Consider the following 24,438-nt stretch of genomic DNA (forward strand, 5'->3'; position numbering starts at 1 on the left):
GACAAGGGAGGGAAGTTGAGGATGGAATAGGCTTGTGTTTTGCTGTAGGCAGTTGAAGGGATGGGCTCTGGACCTTTGTTCTGGAATTGAGTGTTTTAAGAAGAAGTGCCTATAGAGGTAGCTAAGAAGTGGGAAAATAAAGTGGCAGGAATTTGATTGTGAGGAAGTCATAACATTATTATTATTTTTTTTTTAAGAAAATAGGCTGGGCACAGTGGCTCACGCCTATAATCCCAGCATTTTGGGTGTCCAAGGCAGGTGGATCACTTGAGGTCAGGAGTTTGAGACCGGCCTGACCAATATGGTGAAACTCCGTCTCTACTGAAAATATAAAAATTACCCAGGCATGGTGGCTTGTACCTGTAGTCCCAGCTACTTGGGAGGCTGAGACAGGAGAATTGCTTGAACCCAGGAGGTGGAGGTTGCGTGAGCTGAGATCACGCCACTGCACTCCAGCCTGGGTGACAGAGGGAGACTCTGTCTCAAAAAAAAGAAGAAGATAGTTTTGGTCTTTTTTAAATGTGCTGGTGGCAGAGTGCCTGCTGAGTAAGAGAAAAACAGTTTGCTGAGCTTTTACTATAAATAAATAATATGGAATTTATTTTCATAAAGTCAGTTTTATTTCAAATAAATGTATATTTAATTATCAGTATCCTCTGGGTTCATCACTTTAGGTATGGCGTGAAAGTAGAAACTTTATGTCAGAGTGCTCAATATTCTTCAGGTAAATCTGCTGTGGCTTTACAAAAGGATCCTAAATTAAATGTGGAGCCTTCTCCTTATCCTAGAGTATAGCAAGGATCAGGGAAAATTTATTGGCCCAGCTGGTAGATTGGTAGACTTGCTAAATTGTTTTGGGCGGGGGGGATTAAACTAATTCGTGTTTTCTGTCACAAACTGAAACATATTTCTTGTTTTTTCTGTTATGTTTTGCCTCAGGATTTTCTTTGATGATTTATGAAAATAAGATTGAGAAGGTTAAAATAAGGAAAGGGGTGGGAGAATCTGAGAACTTTAGGTTGGCAGAAGTAAATACCACTTTCTGAACAAGGATGACATTATACTGACTGGAACCAAGGGCAGAGCTGAGCACTGATCACTTCTCCCTCCCAAACATGTGCTCTAGGGGGCGCACCTCTTCTTTGGACACTCAAAGCTCCCTTATTCCTATGGGAATGTATCCAAGATAACAATAAGGATTGGATTTTTAGATCAAACTCTCACTAATTAGATATCTTACCAAGTATAAAGCTTGACTAAAAATTTCAAGGATACAAGTAATTCCAAGGCAGAGGTGAAACGGGAAAGAGCCAGGACCACCAGTGCAGCTCCAAGACTTTCTTGCAGCCAGGACGTGCTGCAGCCAGATTGATCTACAAGGTCTGTAAATTATGTACGCCACATTGTATCACTTGCCCTGAAGAGAGCCAATTGGTCATGAAAGATATTCCCTTTTTACTTAGATAGTTGCATAGCTTATGTGACACCTTCCAGAGAGCCATGCCTCTAAAGCCACAGATTCTAGGATTGTTTACCATAAGAAGCCCTAGACAGACCAGATTTATTCTATTAAAAGCATTTCCTAGATAAGTCCTCTCTTGCTAGCAAGTACCATTAGGTTATTTGTCAAGAGGTCTGTCATTAACGTGTTTACAAGATTTGATCTGGTGAGCTTCTTTATTTCTGGGAAAGGCACCTCCGCTCAACATGCATCCCCTGCCCCCTCGAGGAGAGAGTATGGTTTGCAGATCTGTTGCTTAACCATTCCCTTCTCAGTGTCAAAGTGAGCAAGATACAGTGACCCTGATAGGAAAAATGAAAAGCCAACATCCTTCTAGTTTGGGCAAAAATCATTCCAAGTGGTCTTATGATTCTCAAGATAGTTGGAAATGATCTTTTCTCCACCAACCAGATACTATATATCTTTTATGGGGATGGTGATGACTGAGTCTCCAATGAGGAAATACAAAAGAAAGGACACACTCCCCAGCTCCCCAAGAGGTAAAAGAAAGAGGGTATTGCCCCTGGAAGCCTCAATGGGGGACAGAATATAGGAGAGACAGGGTTGATGTGGTGGATAAAGTGCCAGACTTGGATTCAGGAGACCTGGATTCCAGCCCCTGCATAGCCTCCACTGAGTTATATAACCTGAGGAAAATCACTTCATCTCTCTTAATCGCACTTACCTCATCTGACAATGAAATAGCTTAGAAGCCCATCTATTGGCCCCAGATTAGGAACTCTTGATCCATATGATCTAAAAATATTTTATGACTCTGGGATGTCATAAGCCTATTAAGTCTCCAACCTCAGGTTGTTCCCAGTAGGATGGAAGTCAGCATTCAGGCTGTAGGGGCTTGTAAATAAAAGTGGTGTCAGCAGTAAGCATGCAGGGATACATGGGTGCTGCATAGCACACTCTTTATCTTCCCTTTATCCTCCTCATTCTTCTCTTTATTCTCTTTATTGGATTATACAATACTGCACCTCTGTTCATATGCTTTGCCAGAGTAGTCCCTTCTCTAAGAGGGCAGAGAATGCCTCAGTTGCTGACTTACAGGTCAAGCCATTTGGGAGTTGGGTTGGATTGAGTTAGTTTGGGCTAGATTGGGCTGAGAATGCTCAGTGTGGGAGAAAAATAGTGGTTGAATTCTTGGAGATAACCCCTTTTACCCCACCTCACTTTCTTTATAGCTCAGAGGGAACCATTACAGAGAGCGAAGCTGGTCTATAATTTCCTTGCTGGGTTAGGTGGTGGGAGGAAGCTGGGGGAGATGGCCCTAATTGTGTCCGGACTTTTTTTTCCCCAGGAACTTTTAACTTGCTGTGAAGAAGGGAAAGGAGAGCTCAAGGATGGCCTGGAGGTGATGCTCAGTGTCCCAAAGAAAGCCAATGATGCCATGCATGTCAGCATGCTGGAAGGTAGCTGTCCTCCCAGCACTGGGGAAGCCTCCTCTCTTCCTTGACACGGGGGAGCTTGCATCATGGGAGGGAAGTGGCATGAAGTTAGACAAGGTGCAAGGCTGGAAGAGAGAAGAAATGACAAGTAGTTACATAGGCCCTTGCCATGTGAGAGGGGCTCCACAAGGACCAACTTGGCTAGCACCCTGCTTCTAGGAAGGACCAAGGCCTAAGCCACTGGAGGTTATTGGACATGTTGCTGCCCATGAGATAGTCCAGGACAGGCCATCATCCTCACTCTTGGTGTGCTAGAGCCTCCGACCTACAGCAGTCTTGTTAGTCTGCATAGCATCTGCATTACATTGCCTTAGTCATCACAATGAATAGAAATCCTGATCACATAAACACACACAGACACACATACACACAAAACATACCGTCTTCAGCCTTATGCTCTTTTTTTGTTATTATGGTAAAATATACATAATATGTATAACATAAATTTACCATTTTAACCATTTTTGAATGTACAGTTCGGTGGCGTTAAATACATTCACATTCTTATGCAACCAGCATTTTGTCCTCCTAGAAGGTTAGTAAGTCCAGCCAAACAACTCTGATAAGACTTCAGTCAGCTGAAACTATCTTCTTGGGACCAGAAACCTGTAGAGTAAGATTCCAATAAAGTGGTCTTAACACTGCAGAATGAGTGGGCAGAGCAGCCATACTGGGGTGGAATTTGTTAGATGAGTTAAGATTTAACATTTTTTTGGGAGGCCAAGGTGGGTGGATCACCTGAGGTCAGGAGTTCGAGACCAGCCTGGCCAACATGGCGAAACCCCGTCTCTACTAAAAATACAAAAATTAGCCAGGTGTGATGGTGCATGCCTGTAATCTCAGCTACTTGGGAGGCTGAGGTGTGAGAATCGCTTGAACCCAGGAGGCAGAGGTGGCCATGAGCCGAGATCACACCACTGCACTCCAGCCTGGACAATAGAGTGAGACTTCATCTCAAAAAACAAAAACAAACAAAAAAGACTTAACATTTTTAATGGGTGCTAAAGGAAATGTGTATAGTCTGTTGCAAATATGTAAACACGTGGGCTGTTTTTTCTCTTCTGCACTCCGTCCTACTCCGCCAATACCACCAACACCACCTTGGGAGACTTGATATGGTCTCCATACTTCCTGGACCATCCTTAGCACCAGAAGCCTCAATTCTTAGAGCAAAGGAGCCCTGGCTATTTTCCCTAGGCTGAGCAGGAACCATCTCAATGTATTCCTGTTGACAGTTTCTCCACTCCTCTCCTCTCTGTTTGTACCTTCCCCTCCACCCCACCCTGGAAGTACCTGCAAGTACCCAGTTCCTCCAGTCTGTCCCTGACCTATGCTCTGGATCCAGCTACTCCGTGCATGGTATGTTTACCAGCAGCAGCAACAGCACCTGGGAGCTTGTCAGAAGTGCACATTCATGGACTCACTCCACACCTACTGAATCAGAATATCTGGGGAGGTTGGAGGGTAGGCAGTAATCTGTGTTTTCACAAGCTCTCCAGGTGATCCTTATGCACACTAAAGTTTGAGAGCCTCTCTTAAAAACTTAAAGTGGTGTAAATATAAACTGTTGAAGGCTTGTGCAAAGTAATCAAAGGGAGGAATTCTAGAAATGGAATATAAGAATTAAGGTAGGCCAGGCATAGTGGCTTATGCCTATAATCCTAGCACTTTGGGAGGCCAAGGTGGGAGGATCACCTGAGCTCAAGACCAGCCTGGGCAACATAGGGAGACCTTGTCTCTACGAAAAATACAAAAATTACCTGGGCATGGTGGCATGTACCTATAGACCCAGCTACTTGGGAAGCTAAGCTGGGAGGATCACTTGAACCTGGGAGTTCAAGGCTGCAGTGACCCATGATCATGCCACTGCAAAAATAAAAATAAAAAATGAAGAAGAAGAAGAAGAATTAAGGTAATGAATGACAAATAAAGAGGAGCTGAAGACACTCAGTCAGGCAGTGTTTGTCCTCAGCCCCACTCATAGCTGCAAGTCAGGAACAGTAGAAAGTTGTGGAGGACAAAGGAGCTATGGGATTTGCCCTTGCAGGAGGCCAACTGTGGGTGTGTGAAGATGTGAGGTTGCATAGGACCTTTGCAGGAGATTCCACTAATATTGATTATGTATATAAAAGACATGGTGCAGGAAGGGGACAGGAGAGATCTAATTGCAATTCTCAGAGATGTCTATGGAAGTGTTCAGCAGTCTCTGGAGTTGGCAGAGAGAGAAAAACCCTTCAGGAACTGAGGACTAACAATAAGAGAGGCCTTTCTCCAAGAGGGGAGTGGAACATGGCCCCCTGACCATGGCAGTAGAGAAACTCCACAGGGTGGAAATGGATGTTTTTCAGGGTTCGACGAGAACCTGGATGTGCAGGGGGAGTTGATTCTCCAGGATGCCTTTCAAGTGTGGGACCCGAAGTCGCTGATCCGGAAGGGGCGGGAGCGGCACTTGTTCCTCTTTGAGATCTCCTTGGTTTTTAGCAAGGAGATCAAAGATTCTTCAGGACACACGAAATATGTTTACAAGAACAAGCTACTGGTAGGTGGGGCAGGTGGGGTAAGACAAGACTCCCTGCTTTCATAGAATCCATGGGCAGGAAGGGATCTGGACACACTCATCTCATCTCCTCCCCAGCCTCCACACCAAGACCATCCTGGACAAATGAAAATGTCTCCTATTTGGAAAGCACCCCACTCACCTCCCAAGTCTGCATTGTAGAGTTCACAGTTCTTCTTTCTGTTTGCTTTTAGCACCTCCCTCTTCACCTTCCCTCCCTGGTACCTGCTAATCAGGCACGTGCCTGTAGGTCCTTCCATTCTGGGTAGATGAACAGAATATCCAATCTGTTAAAGTTTGATTGACAGAAGCCCCTCCCTCGGTCCTCTCCTCTTTGTTGCCTTTCCCTTCCCACCCCAGCCCTAAGTTTCCCCACTGCCCTCCCCTTCCCCGCCTCTCACAGGCATTTCCTGTCTACAGACCTCAGAGCTGGGTGTGACCGAGCACGTGGAGGGCGATCCCTGCAAATTTGCCTTGTGGTCTGGGCGCACCCCATCCTCAGACAATAAAACAGTGCTGAAAGTAAGTACTGCTTTCTGCTAGGCACAAACTAGGGTTGGGGGTAATAGAAGTGGGGGTGGGCAAGTGATGCCTAAAAGCTAAGGCCCAGAGGCTCCTCTCTTGGGAATGGCAGCATCACATGGGCATTGAGAAGCAAATTCTATCATGAAAGTAGACCCAGAATCTCAAAGATGCATGATCTCCTCAAGTGCATGCACATGTGTTACCAAGAGGGAAGAAAGCAGGGAGTGGCTTGCGGGGCCAGCTCAGCAAGGCCCACTTAAACTGTGCTCTGTCCATATCTCTTCCTTCAAGTGGCAAGAACAATTGAGCCTTTGACAAAAGGCACCTTGGTTTGCTCCACATTCATTTGACATTTTTTCCTAAATAGCTTCTGTGTAAAAGGTATAGTGCCTAGTGTGGTGGGGGATAACTATGTATAAGATATGGACCTTATTCCCTGGGAACCTACATTCTTGAACCCCTAGTAAATCACATTAGCATGGAGACCATGCTGATGGAGAGAAGTGTCAAGAGGGGGCCTTTCACCAGAGGACAGCCTTGAGGAGTCATTGCAGCTCTCTGGGGCACAGCAGTGATGTTAGCCTGTCTGAGCAGCGATCATGCAGTTGATGGAGCTCCCAGCAGTCATTTGCTTGTCAGGAAAGTGCCCATCACCAAGGAAAAGATGGTCCAACCCTGAAAAAAGCTTCACACGTGTTCACTCTGAACTGCCAGCATAGCTGCTACCTGTTGTGAGGCAGAATTACCAGAAAAAAAAATCTACCAGGACAAATGGGATCATCATAAAATGATAGCAGTGCCTTTAGTTAACAGAGCTTGCCACAAACCCAGGACTGACTTCTAGTCAGTACAAGTCTGTGGAGCCATGCTAGGTGAACATCCTGACATATATCCATACTGATTGAGAAGTAGATGCTGCCCCTTCCAGTGCCCACTAGACCTCCCCAGGATCTAGCAACACAGGTGTTAATCCCTGTCCCAGGGGGAACTTCCAGATACTGTTCCACCTCCAGGGCAGATATCAGGATTGGTCAGTGCCTTATGAGTTATGAAATACTTTGACAATTACTCCCATACAACTAATTCTGCATTGAGTCTTGACATCAGAGCACTGTTCTGGGAGTTGGAGAAGCCTGTTTCTGGTATTGAAGAGTCATAAGTATGAAATGAGAAATAAACTCCCCAGACATTTGGAATCCTTGAAAATAACAGATGAAGACTGCAGGAGGGTTGAGAACTGTTTTTGGCAAGGTGTTGGGAGTTGGGGTTCTCAGTCTTTCTCCCTGTGGCACTCTAGGCCTCCAACATTGAAACCAAGCAGGAGTGGATCAAGAACATTCGAGAAGTGATTCAAGAAAGGATCATTCACCTGAAAGGAGCTTTAAAGGAGCCACTTCAGCTCCCCAAAACACCAGCCAAACAGAGGAACAATAGTAAGAGGTAACCAGCGCCTCTCCCTCCAGCACTGCCTGCCTCACAGGCTTCTGGGTGCGGGAATGGAATGAATCTTTGCTTCTGAAGGGAGATGTGCCCTGCAGGTGGCACTCCCCAGGAAGGCCTGTGAGTTCCACCTAGGATGAGTCATCTGATCTTTAAGCATCTCACTAGTGTCAAATTCAGCAGGGCTTCACTGAGCACCTCTTATTTGATAAACACTCTGCTAGGTGCTACAAGATAAAAGGAAGTGTAAGATGAGTCGATTCCTTTAAGAGCCATCTAATAGCCATGTCTCACACATGAAATAGACCAGAAGAACCACCTACAGGGATCATAAATGCTATAAGAATTTAGCATAAAGGGGACTTTAGATGAGCCCTAGAGTGGAGGAACTCTCTGGACTGGTTGGATAGTGAAAGGGCTTTGTGTACTGTAATGTGTGGAGTGGTGGTTTCATTGCAGCTCTTACTGCAACCCCCACAGAGACCTCACCTTCATTCACCTATGATAAGCAATGTCATTGGGCAGAAGAGGACTTATTTCTTGTATCTTTCTGGACACTTCTGAATCCCAGTTTCCCCTAAACCCGTGGATGACTTCTTAAGTATTTCTTCCCCAAGTCTCCATGTGACACCTACACTTATAATGACTCTTTTGGGGGACAGTTCCAAAGAAAGCATACAAAAACTTCACATACATTTTGAAGAAAAAAAAAACGGGGTTCTAGCAGGGATGGTCATTGGTGATAACAGGTTCTTCCCTCCTCCCCTGTACCTGAATGGAATAAATCTGGAGGATTTAGTTGACCCTTAGGCACCAACCAGGACAAGCAGGGTAGGGAGCCATTTCAGGGCCTATGAAGCAGCAGCAGCATTGGTCCTGAGTGAGGTGGTAGCCAAAAGAAGGGTGTGACTAAGGTAGAGAAACCTCCATGGGACAGAAGCCCCAAGACCTGCATGACCAGGATAAGTTCACCTCCTCAGTGCTGCATGGACGAATTATAACTGCTCTGGGGAAGGGGTCATTTTGATGTCAGTTATCTATGTCCAGAGTCCAGGTAAGGAGGGGGGTGGACTAAAGTCTAGCAGTGGAGACAGGCCATGCCTCAGGGAATCCCTACTTTAATAAAGAAATTAGAAAGGAAACAATTACAAAGAAATGATGGTCTAGGATCATAGTGAAAGAGGATACTCAGGTGAGGCTGACTAGACTTATTTACCCTGACGTAGCCCCTTTTTCCTATAGTAGGAGAGTTTGAGCATTTCTAGAACATGGGAAAGGCATATCTTGGAAATGCCCCCACCTTTTCTCTGCTCCCACCTTTTCTCTTGTCCTGTGATGGGTGGGTGAGAAACCTTGGCATACTCTGCAGAGAATAACCAAGCAGTCTATAATTCCATTATCTTGGATTCCTGGATATGGGGACAGTTTATAGAGGAGTTCACTGGTTGGGGAATACTACCCACACTCCTAGGTGGGCTCCCCACATGCCCTGGAAGTGGCTTCATCTGGAGTGGACCAGAAGGGCCCACCATGGGCCAGAATAGCGGGAAGCAGAAAGTACAGCCAGCTCTCAACTGTCTACACATGGTGGGGAGCGCTGCCCCAGATAATCCAAAACAACAGATGATCTGAAAGTCCTTTATTTTTGGTTTTGAAATGCGTCACATAAATTCTTTTTACAGCAGATTTTCCTTCCTATGAATGTGTGGCTTATGTTATTAAAATAAATTGGCATTTCCCAAGCCCACAAATGATGGTGAGAGAACAGTTGACTTAGAAGTGTTCTGGGTGGGAGAAAATACTTTTTATGATGAATAGACATTGTGTGTATACATGTGCCCATGCATTGGTACTTGCATACACACACACATCCACATACATTCACACATACACCAGAGTGCAATCATTTAGACCCTCTGAGGTGAATTCGTTATTTGTGGCACTTTGTTCATGTGGTAGGATTCTCAGGCTTTCAGATTCCCTGTCCCCTGATGCCATTACTTCTCCACAAGCAGCATCAGGGTGTCTTTTATAAAAGCCACCTTGGGAAGAGCTGTCATTTCCTGTGCTAATTCACCCAACTCCAACCCCACATCTCCCCCAGCTTTTCCTGGCACAGACCTTGCAGCCTTCATCAGTTTCCAGACATCCAATCCCTCTTGGCCATGGCTGTGGGCTCGGTACAGGATCGGGGTGCAGTTCTACAGCTGGAGAGCTGAAAGAACATGGGAGTGGGGACAGCTGTGTGGTCCGGGGCCCAGGAAGGGGTCTATGCCAGGAGTGCACTCAGGAGACAGCCTTAGCTGACACACAGAAGCACAGCTGGCTCCAAAGCTGCTGTGGAACCTGTGACTGTTCACCAGTCTTTGAGAATATGCCTTGGCCTTCTGTACTGATAAGAAATCATTATGAACATGCATGAGATCCCCAAAACCCAGCCAGATGAAGGCAACAAATTCCTTCTCCACACCCAGGAGTTGAAGGTCCAATATCAGGAATTTCCCAAAGATAATATCCCCTGGAGACAATATTCCACTCAATCTGTTTTCTTGAACAGAAGAAACTCAAGTTTAAAAGAAATCTTGGCCGGGTGCAGTGGCTCACACCTGTAATCTCAGCACTTTGGGATGCCGAGGCGGGCAGATCACCTGAGGTCAGGAGTTTTGAGACCATCCTGGCCAACATGGTGAAACCCCGTCTCCATAAAAAAATACAAAAATTAGTTGGGCGTGATGGCAGGCGCCTGGAAACCCAGCTACTTGGGAGGCTGAGGCAGAAGGATCACTTGAGGCGAAGGTTGCAGTGAGCTAAGATCACGCCACTGCACTCCAGCCTGGGTGACAGAATGAGACTCCATCTCAAAAAAAAAAAAAAAAAAAAAAGAAAAAAGAAAAAGAAAGAAATCTTATCACTTCTGTTTTCTTTATAGGCCAGCTGTAAACGAACCCTCATCTTAATTACAGCATGTACAATAACTTGAATACCCTGAATTTGGGATTATTAAAATGACCTAATCACCTGGATAGAAGCCTAGGCTCTAAGTAGGATATATATCTTCCTACTGCCTGTTATAGACCCATTCCCAAGTGTGTATATATATATATATATATATATTCACATATACATATACCCCCTCTGCAGCATGGGCTGGAGGAGTTTTGGGGAAGGGGGTCATTTTGCATTTAGTTATCAACATAGTGATTATGTGTTTACTAAGTGTAAGAAGTGACATCACTGAAAATCACATAGGGCCACTCTCTTTAGCAGGATAATTTTAGACAAATCCCTGCTAGAAAGTGCTGAGGCGCTGCTCTGCCCACCCAACCGGAAATCCTTGTGTGCTCTAAACCCACAGTGGTTCCCCCCACCCCCACCCCTGTTTTTTTTCTCTTCTTCCTGCAGGGATGGAGTGGAGGATATTGACAGCCAGGGGGATGGGAGCAGCCAACCAGACACCATCTCCATTGCTTCTAGGACCTCTCAGAACACAGTGGACAGTGACAAGGTAGGACAGAGTCCTAACCTTCCTTCCCCTGAGACTTCTTGATGGCTCAACCACCCCTGGAGAGGTACCCCTAGAGAATTTCTCTCACTATGGATCCTACCTTCAGGAGCCAGTTGTCTCTTTGTGCCAGCCAAGGGGGAAAGAACAGGGCTGGAGGAGGCATGTCCCAGCACGAGATCTGGTCTGAGGGGATAGAAGACTGCGGTGGTTCAGGCTGACCTCTCACACTGGGAGAGTTTAACAGAAGTGGGAAGACTGAGCAGAGAGGGAGTCTAGGTTTCTTCTCTTTCTAAGACGCCCCACCTGGGCTTCTTAGGCTGCTCTGCCTTCTGGGAGGATGGATCTCAGGGAGGCTGAGTTGGGATAGTGTCCTGAGACCTTAGTGTCTGTGATTGGCTCAAATTTACAGTGATTTGAGAAGAGCTCATCTCAAAGTTAGACCAAGATTAAAGGTTTGGGAAATGGCCACAGAGATGCTGTTTGGTAGCAGCCTGTTATCCAAAGGGACTCTAGTGGAAATGATGCTTTCCTCTGGCCAGATTATTGGGGCTCAGTTGCTGAGAGACAGGAGGACCAGGAAGTGGTATACAAAGGGTGTAGTTGTGTGAGAAAGCCTGGCCACTTGCTTTCTAACATTTTGGAGCAAGTAAGCAAAAGTTAGTAGCTCTGATGGGAAAGCAAAAGAAAAGAAACTGTAGCAAAGGCTCTGTGTATCTGCCCCAGCTAGGTGAGGAATGCAACCGCCGGAATTTGTAGCAGGGGGAAGAAAGGGTCCATGTCTGAGCCTACTCTCATTTGCTTACTCTAGAATTCAAAGAGTATGAAATGATCTTTTGCTGCCTGTTAGTGATCTTATTAATGAAGTTCTGGGTTTCCAAAGACTATTTGTCCCTAGTTTATCCAGACCTAGTATTTTGGCCTGCTCCTTCGGGCTCAGACAGCCGGCTGTGTCATTGCTTCATCTTAGTTTTCTAAGTTATAGGTATTTCTTTTAAAGATGATCTGCATTCATTAGGATTTTTCCTATTTTTTCTTGCTGGGAGAAAAAAAACCATTGAGACCTTAGTGTGGGGACTGTGCCCTGAACCTGCTGAAATTATGGTGCCAAATCACCCTAATCATGCTTTAGACTAGTGCTCAAGGTCATTCAAGGTAATTCTGACAACTGCCCTCAAGTCTTTAAGCCATTTTCTACTGACTATCAGAGTGGATGGAAAATTAGTTTTTTTTCCACTTGTGAAAACATACAACGAAAAACCATTTCTGTAATTTCCTGTCTCCTCTGACCTGTTGTCTAGAAATATAACCTAGTGTTCCTAGTGTATAAAAAGTGTTCCTCTTTAAACAGTCAGTGGGTGGTAAGTCAAGTGCAGTGTTTCCCATGTTCAGACATAGATTATTAGTGTCATGGTCCAGGGAATTCATCCCTTCCAGCTGCTAATCCATCTTCCCAGCAGCTCTGACTTTGACACAGACCCCTATGCTAGAGCCATTTGTTTTAGAGCCATTTGTTTTAGGAAGACCTCAGCTCCAGCTATTCCTTGTCTTTCTGGCAAGGTATGTGGGGCTGGACTAGAAGACCTTTGATGGCAGCCATTTTACTATTAATGAGGGGTCCTGGTACTTAGGTTTTATTCTACAAGTAAGGAAGCAGGTTCAGAGAAACTAAGTGACTCACCCAAGACAATTATAGTAGTTAATGAGAAGGCAGGAACTAGAACACAGATCTCCTGATTTTTCATGTTTTTCCCCACTCTGAAAGTCAAAGCGTTGAATTCCTGATGCCAGGATGACTCAGCTGGTCAGTTTTTCTGCATATTTCACAGAAACAGTGCTCACATATTCATGTAGAAGCACCCATCGTGTGCCAAGCTCTGTGCTGGATGCTGTAGAGAGATGTGGACTATTTGTTGAGTGTGAATCTCTACTTATGTAATTTTTTGTTTCATGTCTGTCTCAATAGCCAGGTCATTGAGCCCCGATGAAGGCAAGAGCTGTGTCTGTCTGTTTCATTGCCGTACTCCTGACATGCCGCACAGAGAGGCTCAGGAGATACTTGTGGAATAAATAAATAGAGGGGGCAAAATGACTGGTCTCAGGAAACTCCAGGATTAAGAGGCAGCTAAAGCCAGTGGTCTGAAAGCAGACAGATATATGAACATTGTATTTTTAAATATGCTAAAGAAAGATCAAATCCCAACTACCTTCTCTGGCCTTAGGAGACATGAGCAGGTCAGGAGATTCTATGTTATGTCTGTACACAAAACCTAGAAAATTCCTTAGACATAGTCACACTTTCAAAATAAGGGGAAGATCAGTCTAGGACTATGCACTGTAATTTAAATGTTCTTACTCTTCTAACACAAAACAGTGATAACAGGGCAGCCATGTGTCCTCTGTGACTGCACTTTCCTTCTTCCGTTAAATCACTCATTGGTGTGTTTCAACTTGTAGATGTTATCAGCAGTGTCAGATTTTCCCCTAACTTTACTAGGTGGCCAGGGAACCCTGATTTCTAAGTGGTCAGATGAACAGTCTCTGAAAAAGAGGAAGATAACAAAGTCGACTGATTCAGGTAAACTGACTCATATTCAACAGAAGGGCAAACAAGGGCGCTGTGGGAGGGGAGGGGGTGGAGACATCTCACCCAATTCAGACTCAGCTAACAGTAGACTTCTAGAAAAATGCCCCAGTCTTCCTCTTACAATCCAGAGGAATGACAGTAATAGTTTCCCTCTCTGGCTGAGTAGATGAGGAACGCATAACCATTAAAGAGCCATGACACACCAACTTGAGGAGCTGTGGTGGCTCCAGGGTCTCCTCCAGCCACTCCATGTGTGTTACGTGTGCTGTGGTGTGGTGGAAGGAGTTCGATACACCTAGGTTCAAATCCCAGCTCTGACACTCTGTGTCACATTGCATAGGTTACTGCACCTTTGTTTTTCTGTAAAGCAAAGATAATAATACCTATCTCACTAAGTCATTGGAAAGATTACCTAAAATATTTGCTTGATAACCATTAGACATTCAGTAAAGGTTAATTCCCACTCTTACTAGAGGGGAAGCAAAGGTTTAGATACTATGAATAAGACTGCACAATTATTTGGCAGACTGTGAGGATCTTTGAAAATGCTTGAGCTAGTTGTGCCCTGTGGTTTTATTGTTTATTAACTTTCAGCAGGTTCTTCTCTGTACTAGACCTAAAGTGATGTAGCTTCAACTCACCTGTCTATAAAAAGAACTTTACTCTCTTTTCCATCTGCTAGCCCTTAGAATCTAAGGTTTGGATATTTGCTGTTAGCATTGGCTCATGGGTTATTTTATTATTTAATTAGTTATAGTCTGTTGCCATCACCTATTAATTTTAATGCTCAAATTGTACCACATTTTGCCAGTGGCAGCCCTTAAGCCTTTAAGTGTTGACAGATGCTTGTCATATCTTCTCTCCAAATCATCTCTGATTAGAAGTCCTCAGTTTCTGTGTCTGTTCCTTATATTTATATATTTTTCAGATGCTTCCACATCCAGGTTGCCTTCATCTGGATTTACTGTAGTATGTAATTTCTACATAAAATGGGTCCTACAAATACATCTAAATACAAATACATCTAAATATAAATACATCTAAAAGGTACATAATACTGCAGAAGTATTCTAACTAATGTAAACATGGCTCCTTGTTCCAGGACTAGCTGCTATGTGTGGATCCTCCTTAAGAGGGTATGCCGTGTTTAGCATATGTGTCCAGTGCTGGCTCAGAAAATCTCCATGCCCTTTTTTATGGACTGCCCTTATGCGGGCAGGTGACTTAGTAACCTGAGTGTCGGACTACTTTATGTCTATTAGATTTTCTCTTATTTAGTTCCATCTCAGTGTTCTAGCATGTATTGAATACAAATTATCTTGTCCAGTGTGTTAGCCATATCGCTCTGCAGTATTGGATAAATGCATCTTCTGCAGCTTCATCCAAATTCTTGCTAAAAAGACAAGATTGGGAGCAGAAGACCAATGCCCAACACCCCTCCTCATTTCTCACCTAGGGTCTGTAACTTGGAAACCTCCTTGTCTGACTCTTCTTTAACGTCTCCAGGGAAAGAAATGCAACCACTTTTCTCAATAGCAGAGAAGCTGAACTGTTTTCTTAAGCTGTAAATCCTCTCTTGATGAGAAAACAGTCTAATATTCTTAATCCTACATTAAACACTGACAACACAATATGGGTGCCTCAGTAAACGGCATTAGTAGCTTTTCCAGGGTTGCTTTTGTTCAATACTTAAATGGATCTGTATAGCTTCTACCTTACACCTGTCTAATGCAAAAGTGGTAGTTGCCTAAGGGACAAACAAGTGTGCTCACTTTGTTCCATGGTGTTCTGAGCCCCCCCTCCCTATTCTGTCCAGGAGTCAGTTCATGGTTTTCTGAAAAGGTCATTCCACTGTAAATAGTCTTTTGACTATATGTGCATTACTAAATGGTGGGGTTTTGCAGTCACACTTAGAAGAAATCTAGAATTATAGAATTCTAGCCAAGCAGGGCTGAGTAATGAGGTGACAGCCAAATTTCTTCTTGTTTAACCTGATGGATATCTGCTGAATCCTTTCCAGCTAATGGTACAAAAGCAGCCATCTGCACTGTAATAGTTCCAGTGCATGTATTTGCCATTTAGCCCAGGCATGCTGGAAACATAAAATAAATGCTTATTGAATGGAACATTACAAACCTATCCTAGTAGGGATACTCTCCATCCAAAAATCACTATAAATTTCCAGACATGTCCGGGTTGGCTGGAGAGAGGGAGATTGAAGTGAAATTGATGTGCTGGTACTCTTCTCTGAAAAAATTATAAGGGAAGGAACACTGCTGAAACATTTCAGGCTGGTGTGTGGTTTGAAGAGGAACTTCAGGAACAAGCTAATGTTAGCTGAGGTGCAATGTGGGCTGATAATGGTGATATGCCAAAGAAGAACAGGGAAATACCTGGAGAACCCCTGAGATTTTCGGATATAACTCAATGGTTTTTAAACCCTGAATTATCACATCAATATAGTGGGTCATGACCAGATTTTGTTTTACCAATTGGGAAGGAAGGCTTGGGTCGGAGATGGTAAGGGTCCAACTAAGGGGAAATTCAAAGGATTCCTGCCGTGTCACTGCTGCTTTAATAATAAGCTTTAGCATGATGCCAGTTAACAAGAGGCAGGGCAGCCTGGCTGCAGGAGCCTTCTGAGAACAGACCTCCTGTAGAGCCTTACCTGGTTCATCAGAACTGACAATTTCATCACCTGCACACTGGGAGGCCACTAGATGCAAGGGCAGTAGCCAGAGAGAGGAACCACTCCCCGCACCAGGGGATGCCTAGCTCCTGTGTTGGCATATTCCCACCCACTTTGTTCATGAACTGTGCAGAGGCCCTACCTACTCTACAGCAGATGCTGTTCTCCATGCTAGAAGTACAGCAGTAAATGAGAAGAGGCCCTGCCATCTTCCAGCTTACATTCTGGTACATAGAAAACCAGAAGGAGAAAGGATGGCCATTTCTAGTCTTCTGCAAATTGCATCAGAGATAAAAGACTGCTTGGTTTTTCTTCTGAGAAAAAGTGGGCTAATGCTGCAACTGAAAGGACTTGAATTAGATGTAAGACATTATTTTCCCTGTAGGGATTAGTGCTTATGGAGGACAGATGACTGAGAGAAAAATGGAATGTCTTTACTTAAATGGGCTCACAAATAGGAAAAAAGCAAAACAAAACAAAACAAAAACAGAATAGGGATGAGTTAGGACAACTCAAAGCTCAAAGGAGAGCACCGTAGGTCCCATCCCCTAGAAGCAGTCTTCGACTGAGATTCCTATGCATGTGATTTGAGGATGTGCTCCTAAAGGGGTAAAGAGGGAAGGGAAGCAGGGTCCAGTGGGGAAGGAGTGAAGGCTGGTCCCTTCCAGAGCTCTGCAGTAGGAATTGCATGGAGTTTGCCCTGCCTTGAGGCAAGGGGGCCAGCTGTTTGTGTCGGTTGTGAGCTGTGAGCAGCCAACAGGCACAAGAGCTGGGACATGGGTGCCCTGGCAGGAAAGGGGATCTGGGTGGGCTGCCAGTAGTGTCTGCTGCAGGGAGGAAATGTGATGTAAAAGAAAGGGGATGTGTTTTCAGATCAGGTATGGATTCAATCCCCAACTAGGTACCAGCTGCATGACCTGAGTGGTCCCTTAATCACTTCATACCTCCATCTCCTCATCTGTGCAATGAAGGCAGTGATTTCTACTTCCTGGGATTTTGAAGGACTAGCTGAGATCCTATATGAAAGAGCACAGAAGACCTGGTGTAGGTCACTGCCCAGGGGACTGTTGGGCACTCCTGTGCAAGAAAACAGGCAGCAACATGCCCCCTAGAGTTTCAAGGGGCCACAGACCACTGTGTTTTGCCACTGAAGAGAAAACCAAACATCTGGAAATGTGTAGACTTGGCAGCATTAGGATTGATAAAAATCTTAGCAGTTCACATGGTAATATTTTTCACTTGACATATTCTTAAAAACCATCAAGATGGTCCATCCAAGACTGGGTCTCCAGCATGTTGCTGTGACAGCATGTTAGGTTTAGCTGTGGTCCCTGGACAGTGGCACCACACACTGGAGATTCAGCCCATTAAATGTGCTATCTTAAAGGCAGGAAAAATGGGATAGGTCTCTGGGAAAAATTCCTCAGCACTTGTATTACTCTGCCCTTTGTCTCAGTGGGGCTGGAGGGGCCCATGAAATATTTCTTATTAGGGAGAGATTATGCTGCCTCCCATTTAGTAACAAAACCCTTCAAACCCTTAAATAAATACCTGAAAAGTGTATATAATTGCACTTCCTGTTACCAGGGCCTGGAGTAGATATATCTGAAGTCTAAACTTGGGCTTTATAATATAGCTGTGTAATCTTGAGTCTCAGTCACATCCCACACCTGACAGCATATGGGATTAGAATTGCTGTATAAATCCGATAGAAACACTCTGATTTTTCTCAAGGACTTGATAGTCGCTCCAAAGTAGGAAAAATACCATCTCCACTCTAAGCCCAAACTGTGATTTTTTTTTTAGCTTTCTTAATAATTCAAGTCCAGAGCTAGGTTTGAAAATAACTTTCTTCCTAGTATAGTTCCTTTGTTACTTTTATCTGTGGTAGGCAGGTGGCTGGAGGAGGAGGAGGAGGAGGAGGAGGAGCAGAGAGCAACAAAATGCAGAGGTTTCTGTGGTACTTGGTATGCCTGCAGCTCCCCGCCTCTGGCGGCCCTCTCACCTCCAGAAGCACAACTCCATCCTCTCCTCAGAGACATTTGACACAGTACAAATGTGTGGGCTTTTCAGAACAAGTTGATAAAGTGTGAGGAATCGAAGTCACAGGTTTTCCTCTAAGTGAAGTTTCTCAAATAAATGACTGGCTTCCAGCTGTTGCATACCACCAAAGGGTATGAAATATACTTTGCTGAAAAATACAACCTAGGTTCACAGGGCAAAATATTTCATATCAGCATTATTTTACTTAATATTTTGATTTATATTCCATAGCTTGAAAACCTCTCTCGAGAAACCCATCATTAAAATTGCCAATCGTCTGCAAAAGCAAGTAAGTTTCATAAAATATAGCAGACAGTGAGTAGTTTGCTGAACACGCGCAGCTTGCAGGAAACCTCGGAAGTGCTCTCGTGGTACTCAGAGCACTTGGACCCGCATAAAAATTTGTTTCAGGTTTATACAAGTACTTGTTACAGAAATAGGGACACTGGAAAAGGTGATTTGCCAGTAGATGAGATCTATATGTGATAGCTGCAAGGGTAACCAGAGACTAGATCTGATTCAATGTGAGTTTGGAATTTGAAATTATGGAATCTTAGGAAGGAAAGGAACCTTAGAGATCATCTAGCCCTCTTCCTTCATCCCGTTAAAAAAAAAAAAAAAGAAAGTGACTTACCCAGAGTCACAATGGCAGACCTAAGATTCAAAACCAGGTCAATCTCCTGCCTGGTAAGTTGGATTAAAAGCAGTACTTTTGTAGTAACCTTGATAGTTCAGCTTGTTGATCCTTACAACAGAAAGGAAACCCTACTATTACCCACCCCCATCCACCCACTACACTGAATGTCCTTGCATCACCTCCCACTCTGCCCCAGCAAATCCACAGCAACACAAAGTAAATTACAAAGTGGTTCTGTAGCCCAGTCCAGGGGCTTCAGGGTTGGCATGTGGCAAGTATTAATGCCTATCACAGACTCATTGATGCCAAGTACTCGTGACTCACATCATAGCCTTGGTGGGAGTGTGATTCTGCCCTAGACAGAATCTACCAGCCTCTCAAGCAAATTCTGGTTGGGCTCTGAGAGCTTGGCAGTGAGCACTGGGATGTGGCAAGGCTGATTCCTGCTTCAGAGCTGCCTGGGAGGACTGAGCTGCCAGAACCAGTTCAGCCCCACCACAGCCCAACTCAAATTGAAATCTACTTTATTATTAAAATTTTGGTGGAAGGAGAAAGCAAATCTGAGAGCAAGCCAAGATGTTAAAGTGGATTAGCTGGAGACAGTCCAAGGCAAACAAGACTCAAGTGAGTACGCTTACAGTTCTGCCAGGAGAAGGGGTACTAGAAGGGAGATGGCACGGATGGAGGGAGGGGAGGGGAGAGCAAAGCTTGGAGCCTGCAGGGAGAGAAGTGGTGGCTTTCAGGGCAAGGATTTTACTGGAGTGTTCTTTACAGACCTTTAGATATATCACTACCCTTTCTTCCTTCTGTATCAATTAAAGAGAAAAAGTTATTTTCATATAGAACAAAATGACTGAATCCACATTGTCAAAACTAATGGTAGGGGAAACAGGGAATGGGAAATTTTGTTCTTCAAAAGTTGAGTTCCAGGATGACTAGAAGTGATATTGGGAGTGTGGTACCTAGAGGCAAGCTCTTCTAGTAGGCATGAAAATAAACTTAAAAACTTTAAGCAGAAGGAGTTGGGCATGGTGGTTTGCACCTGTAATCCTACTACTTTGAGAGGCCAAGGCGGGTGGACCAGCTGAGGCTAGGAGCTCAAGACCAGCCTGGGCAACATGGTGAAACCCTATCTCTACAAATTATACATACAAAAATTAGCCAGGCATGGTGGCACATGCCTTAGTCTCAGCTCCTAGGGAGGTTGAGGTGGGAGGATTGCTTGAGCCCAAGAGATCGAGACTTCAGTGAGCAGTGATTGCACCACTGTACTCCAACCTGGAGTGAGACCCTGTCTCAAAAAAACAAACAAACAAAAAATAAAACAAGAAATCTTTAAGCAAAAATTTGCTAGACAGGAACCTCTGGAGCCAAAGCAATGTAGAGTAGGTGGGGCAGGCTGGAGGTGACTTTGAAGCTGTGGCTCTGCTTTCACTGGGACTCCCTTTACCTTATGTGCTGTGGTATAAAACATAACAATGTCATCTGTGGCCATAACATAGAATTCTTGGAAAGATCTTGTTGACCAGACAAGTGGGAAAATGTAACTCTGTTTTGTGATCTTGAGCTTGGGTTGAAAATTCTTGCCTGGGTTTCACCTACCTGGCAGTTTAGTGTCACTTCATCACTTCTGGTGACTACTGCCAAACTGTCTGCCACAACCAAAATGGCAGATGGATGATGGGAATGGGTGAATACATGGGTGTGTGAGGTGAGATCTTCCCCATTGCTAAAAAGCCAGCTTTGCCAAGAGAAACAAGTTCGAAGGTCCTCTATGGTGAAACAGTGAGGACGTAACGTCCTCAGGGCTTCTTCCAGGAGTAGTCAGTAGTAGTAGATGCCAGTTAAGGGCAGCTTGCCTCAGGCTTAAGAGCTCTTCTTTTCGGGAGAAAACTGCTAAAAGAAGATGCAGAACTGTATAGATCGTACCAGGACAGATGTCCACTCCTATTTTCAACCAGACACTTGCCCCACTGCTAATCAGCCTTCTCATTCTTCTCCTGCCATGTCCCATGCAGATATGGCCCTGGTTGTGTTGAGCACTCATGTTCTCATATCAGGCTGGCAGTTTGTTTTCAGTCTCTCCCATTTGTAGGAACTTAAAGTTGAGTCTTACACGTTCAGAATGTTCAGATAGTCTTATTTTTTTTCTTTAAGAATTCTAGTTCTTTTTGAAATTGCTAATTGCAGAGAGAGGTATACATTAACTAGAATTTCAGGAGAGATGCTTTCTGCATGACCCCGGCTGATCCTGGCTAAAGAATGCTTTGTGAATGCTCCTATTATACATTGCTCTCTGCCCTGTGGCAACTGCAAGGACTTAAAACCTCTTTGAATGTTATGATGTGCTGGAGGAAAACCCAGGCTCTATTTTTTTACTACATCTGTACCTTGTCTCCTGCTAGCTAGTGTCCTTTCTGCAAGAATAGAATTTTTAAAGTTTCACTTACTGTTTGCTGTTCCTCATTTACACATGGAAAACAGATTGGCTTAGTGAGCAATAGAAGACATTAAAAATTCATTATCTTTTCCTTTACTTGGGATTTTCATGTAGGCTGTCTTTTTATCTCATTTACTAATTAATTCATCAGTCATTTTCTGAGCTTCTACCATGTGCCAGGCACTATTGTAGACACAGAGGATATGGCAATGAAGAAAACACACACAGCACCCTCATTTCCTGCTTAGACCTTTCTCTGCTGTGCTGATAGCCTGAATATGCCCAATTTTGAGACATTTCAGATTATTGTTTGAAAAAAAGAAAAATTCTTCTTGAAAAAGGATTTGAAGGTATATGGAGTGGGTGTAATTTGTTAAAGAGAAGTACTTCAAATCATGGAAGCTGAAATCTGTAACTTATTTCACCTCCCCACCCCACTTCATCCCGCCGCCCCCAAAATGAGAACGGTCACAGTTCTTAGGCCTTTTTCTACACAGTCTCTTAAAGGGGAATGCTTATTGCATTAATTTAAAAAATTCTTTAAAAATCTTAAAAGAGAAAGACTTCTAGAATATGTTCTCTGATATTTAAGATAATACTGCCAACAGGGGAATATGAAATCCCAACCATGAAATTTGCTGTTATTTGGAGGGCAAACTACTAGGAACTACCACTGATACATGCCCAAACAGAAAGCTCTGTTAACACAGAAGAATGAAATTAGGCAGAATAGAAAATTATTTCAAGTATATTGGTACACTGAATTCATTCTTATTCAACAAAATTTAATTGTGTCCATTGATGACCAGATACCACGGAGATTCAGAATATATCAAAACAACTTCTGTTTCTGCCCAGTCTTCTGAGTTCACACCCCAATTGATAATATGTGATAGTATGTGATGATAGGGTGGCTGTATACATGTTATATGTATTTATGAAGGGGGACAGTTGTACTTAGCACTTCCTTTAAGCCAGTTGTTGTGCTAGGCCTCAAAGAAGTTACAAAGACAAATGTGCCAGATGAGATACACATTTACCACCCAATATGCTACATTTAAACCAGAAGCATACTTTTTGAAAGATAAATTTTGCCTGGGAACCAAAGAAGACTTTTACATCAGAAGTGAAATTTGAGCTTGGCCTTGAAGTTCATCTTCCTTTCTGTTTTTCCTTCTTTGTATCAATTTTGGTCCCAAAATATTTATTCTATATTATTTTTTAATTGAAATGTACAGTATTTATATTACCTAACTGAAAGTTATGGGCCAATCTGATTAAATGTTACTTACCATCTTATTTCTAAGTATAAACATCTGATTTATACTGAACTTTCTAAATTTTTCAAAATGCAAAATATATATGCAAAAATGTACAAACAGAACTGAACAATTTAATGGATAATTATAAAATGAACATAGATGTAAAAACCATGCAGGTCATGAAATAGAACATTGCCGGCTTTTCAGAATCCCGCTTTGTGCCCCTCCCTAGTCACAACCCTGGAGGTCACCATTCTCCTTGCATGCATAATAGTGTCTTTACTTTTTTTTATAATTTTACCTTCTATGCAGGTGTCCCTAAACAATTTCATCTCAATGTGACTGTTTTTATATGACTAGAATCATTCTACATATATCCTTTTGTGTCTCGCTTCTGTTGCTCAACACTTATTTTTATGGGATTCATTGATGCTGATGTGTATAGTTCATTCATTTCCATCATTATATAGTATTCCATTGTGTGAGTATACCACAATGTATCCATTCTGTACATGCAATGTTTGGGGCAATTGTGAACAATGCTGCTATGGATATTCTGGTATACATACCCCTGTGCATGTGTAGTTGAATTTCTCTAGGGTGTAAAACTAAAAGTAAAATTGTTAGGTGATAGGATGTGTGTGTATATTTTCACCTTTACTTGAAGATGTCAACTATTTTTCAAAGTGCTGATACCAAATTTACACTCCTGACAATAGATATGAAGTTTTCCATTGCTGTATATCCTCACCACTACTTTGTATTGTTAGACTTCACAATTTTTACAGATCTGGTGGATGTGTATTGATATCTACTTATGGCTTTAATTCGTGTTTCCCTGCTTACTAATCAACTTGAACATCTTTTCCTATTTGTATTGGGCCTTTGATTTTCTCTTTTATAATGTCCCTGGTTCAAGCTTTTACCTGTGTGTACAGTGGGTTGTTTGGCTTTTCTTATTTATTTTTAGAAGTTCATATATTCTGGTTATTAGTCCTTTGTTGGTCATATATGTAATATGTTTCACCCTGTGGCAAATCTTTTCATTCTCCTTATTGTGTCTTGATAAACACATACACTTTGGTATTCTGAAGGCTATACATTGATAAGTTAGAGGCTCATGTGATGTGACATATGAGGCATCTCTTACATTTTGTATTTTTTTTTTTTTTTGAGACAGAGTCTTGCTCTGTCACCCAAGTTGGAAGTGCAGTGGCGCAATCTCGGCTCACTGCAACCTCCATCTCCCAGGTTCAAGCAATTCTGCTGCCTCAGCCCCCCGAGCTGCTGGGATTACAGGTGCACACCACCACCCCCAACTAATTTTTGTATTTTTAGTAGAGATGGAATTTCACCATGTTGGCCAGGCTGGTCTCAAATTCTGACCTCAAGTGATCCACCCACTTCGGCCTCCCAAAGTGCTGGGATTACAGGCATGAGCCACTGCTCCCAACCACATTTAGTATTTTAGGGTACAGTTCACCATTTGTTTCTCCACAGAATAGTGTACCAACATGGAAACTTAATATATAACGCAAGTTTATGTTAATCCTTAAGTATGCCTCTGTTTTAATGAAGGAATAAGAAGTTGACTTTTTAAAATTAATGTTTGTTACATTTCACTCTCTACATTATATGCAGGTAATAGAGATGCAGCAGTGAAATATGCTAGAAAAAAGATAATAAATTTGTTGGTTTTGGATCTTAGATGTCTGACAAACAGCCAAAATCTAGGAAGAAACTGGCAAAACTAAACATCTGTTGCTCACGGGAAAGCCTTGCAAATCTTAATTTTATA

General features: G+C 43.3%; 1 protein-coding gene across 25 annotated transcripts in view; it reads left to right on the forward strand.

Annotated features, from left to right (window-relative positions):
• The window catches only part of KALRN (kalirin RhoGEF kinase), a 700,623-nt gene that overhangs the window by 456,472 nt on the left and 219,713 nt on the right, over positions 1 to 24,438 (forward strand). For all 25 annotated transcript variants that reach the window (XM_054480931.2, XM_054480928.2, XM_054480929.2 and 22 more), the window contains exons 29-33: positions 2,811 to 2,922; positions 5,307 to 5,497; positions 5,936 to 6,037; positions 7,338 to 7,480; positions 10,883 to 10,985. In XM_054480931.2, coding sequence (XP_054336906.1) covers positions 2,811 to 2,922; positions 5,307 to 5,497; positions 5,936 to 6,037; positions 7,338 to 7,480; positions 10,883 to 10,985 — 651 coding nt within the window. The remainder of the gene's footprint in view (positions 1 to 2,810; positions 2,923 to 5,306; positions 5,498 to 5,935; positions 6,038 to 7,337; positions 7,481 to 10,882; positions 10,986 to 24,438) is intronic.

Source organism: Pongo pygmaeus, chromosome 2 (assembly GCF_028885625.2).
Source record: "Pongo pygmaeus isolate AG05252 chromosome 2, NHGRI_mPonPyg2-v2.0_pri, whole genome shotgun sequence".
NCBI lineage: Eukaryota > Metazoa > Chordata > Mammalia > Primates > Hominidae > Pongo > Pongo pygmaeus.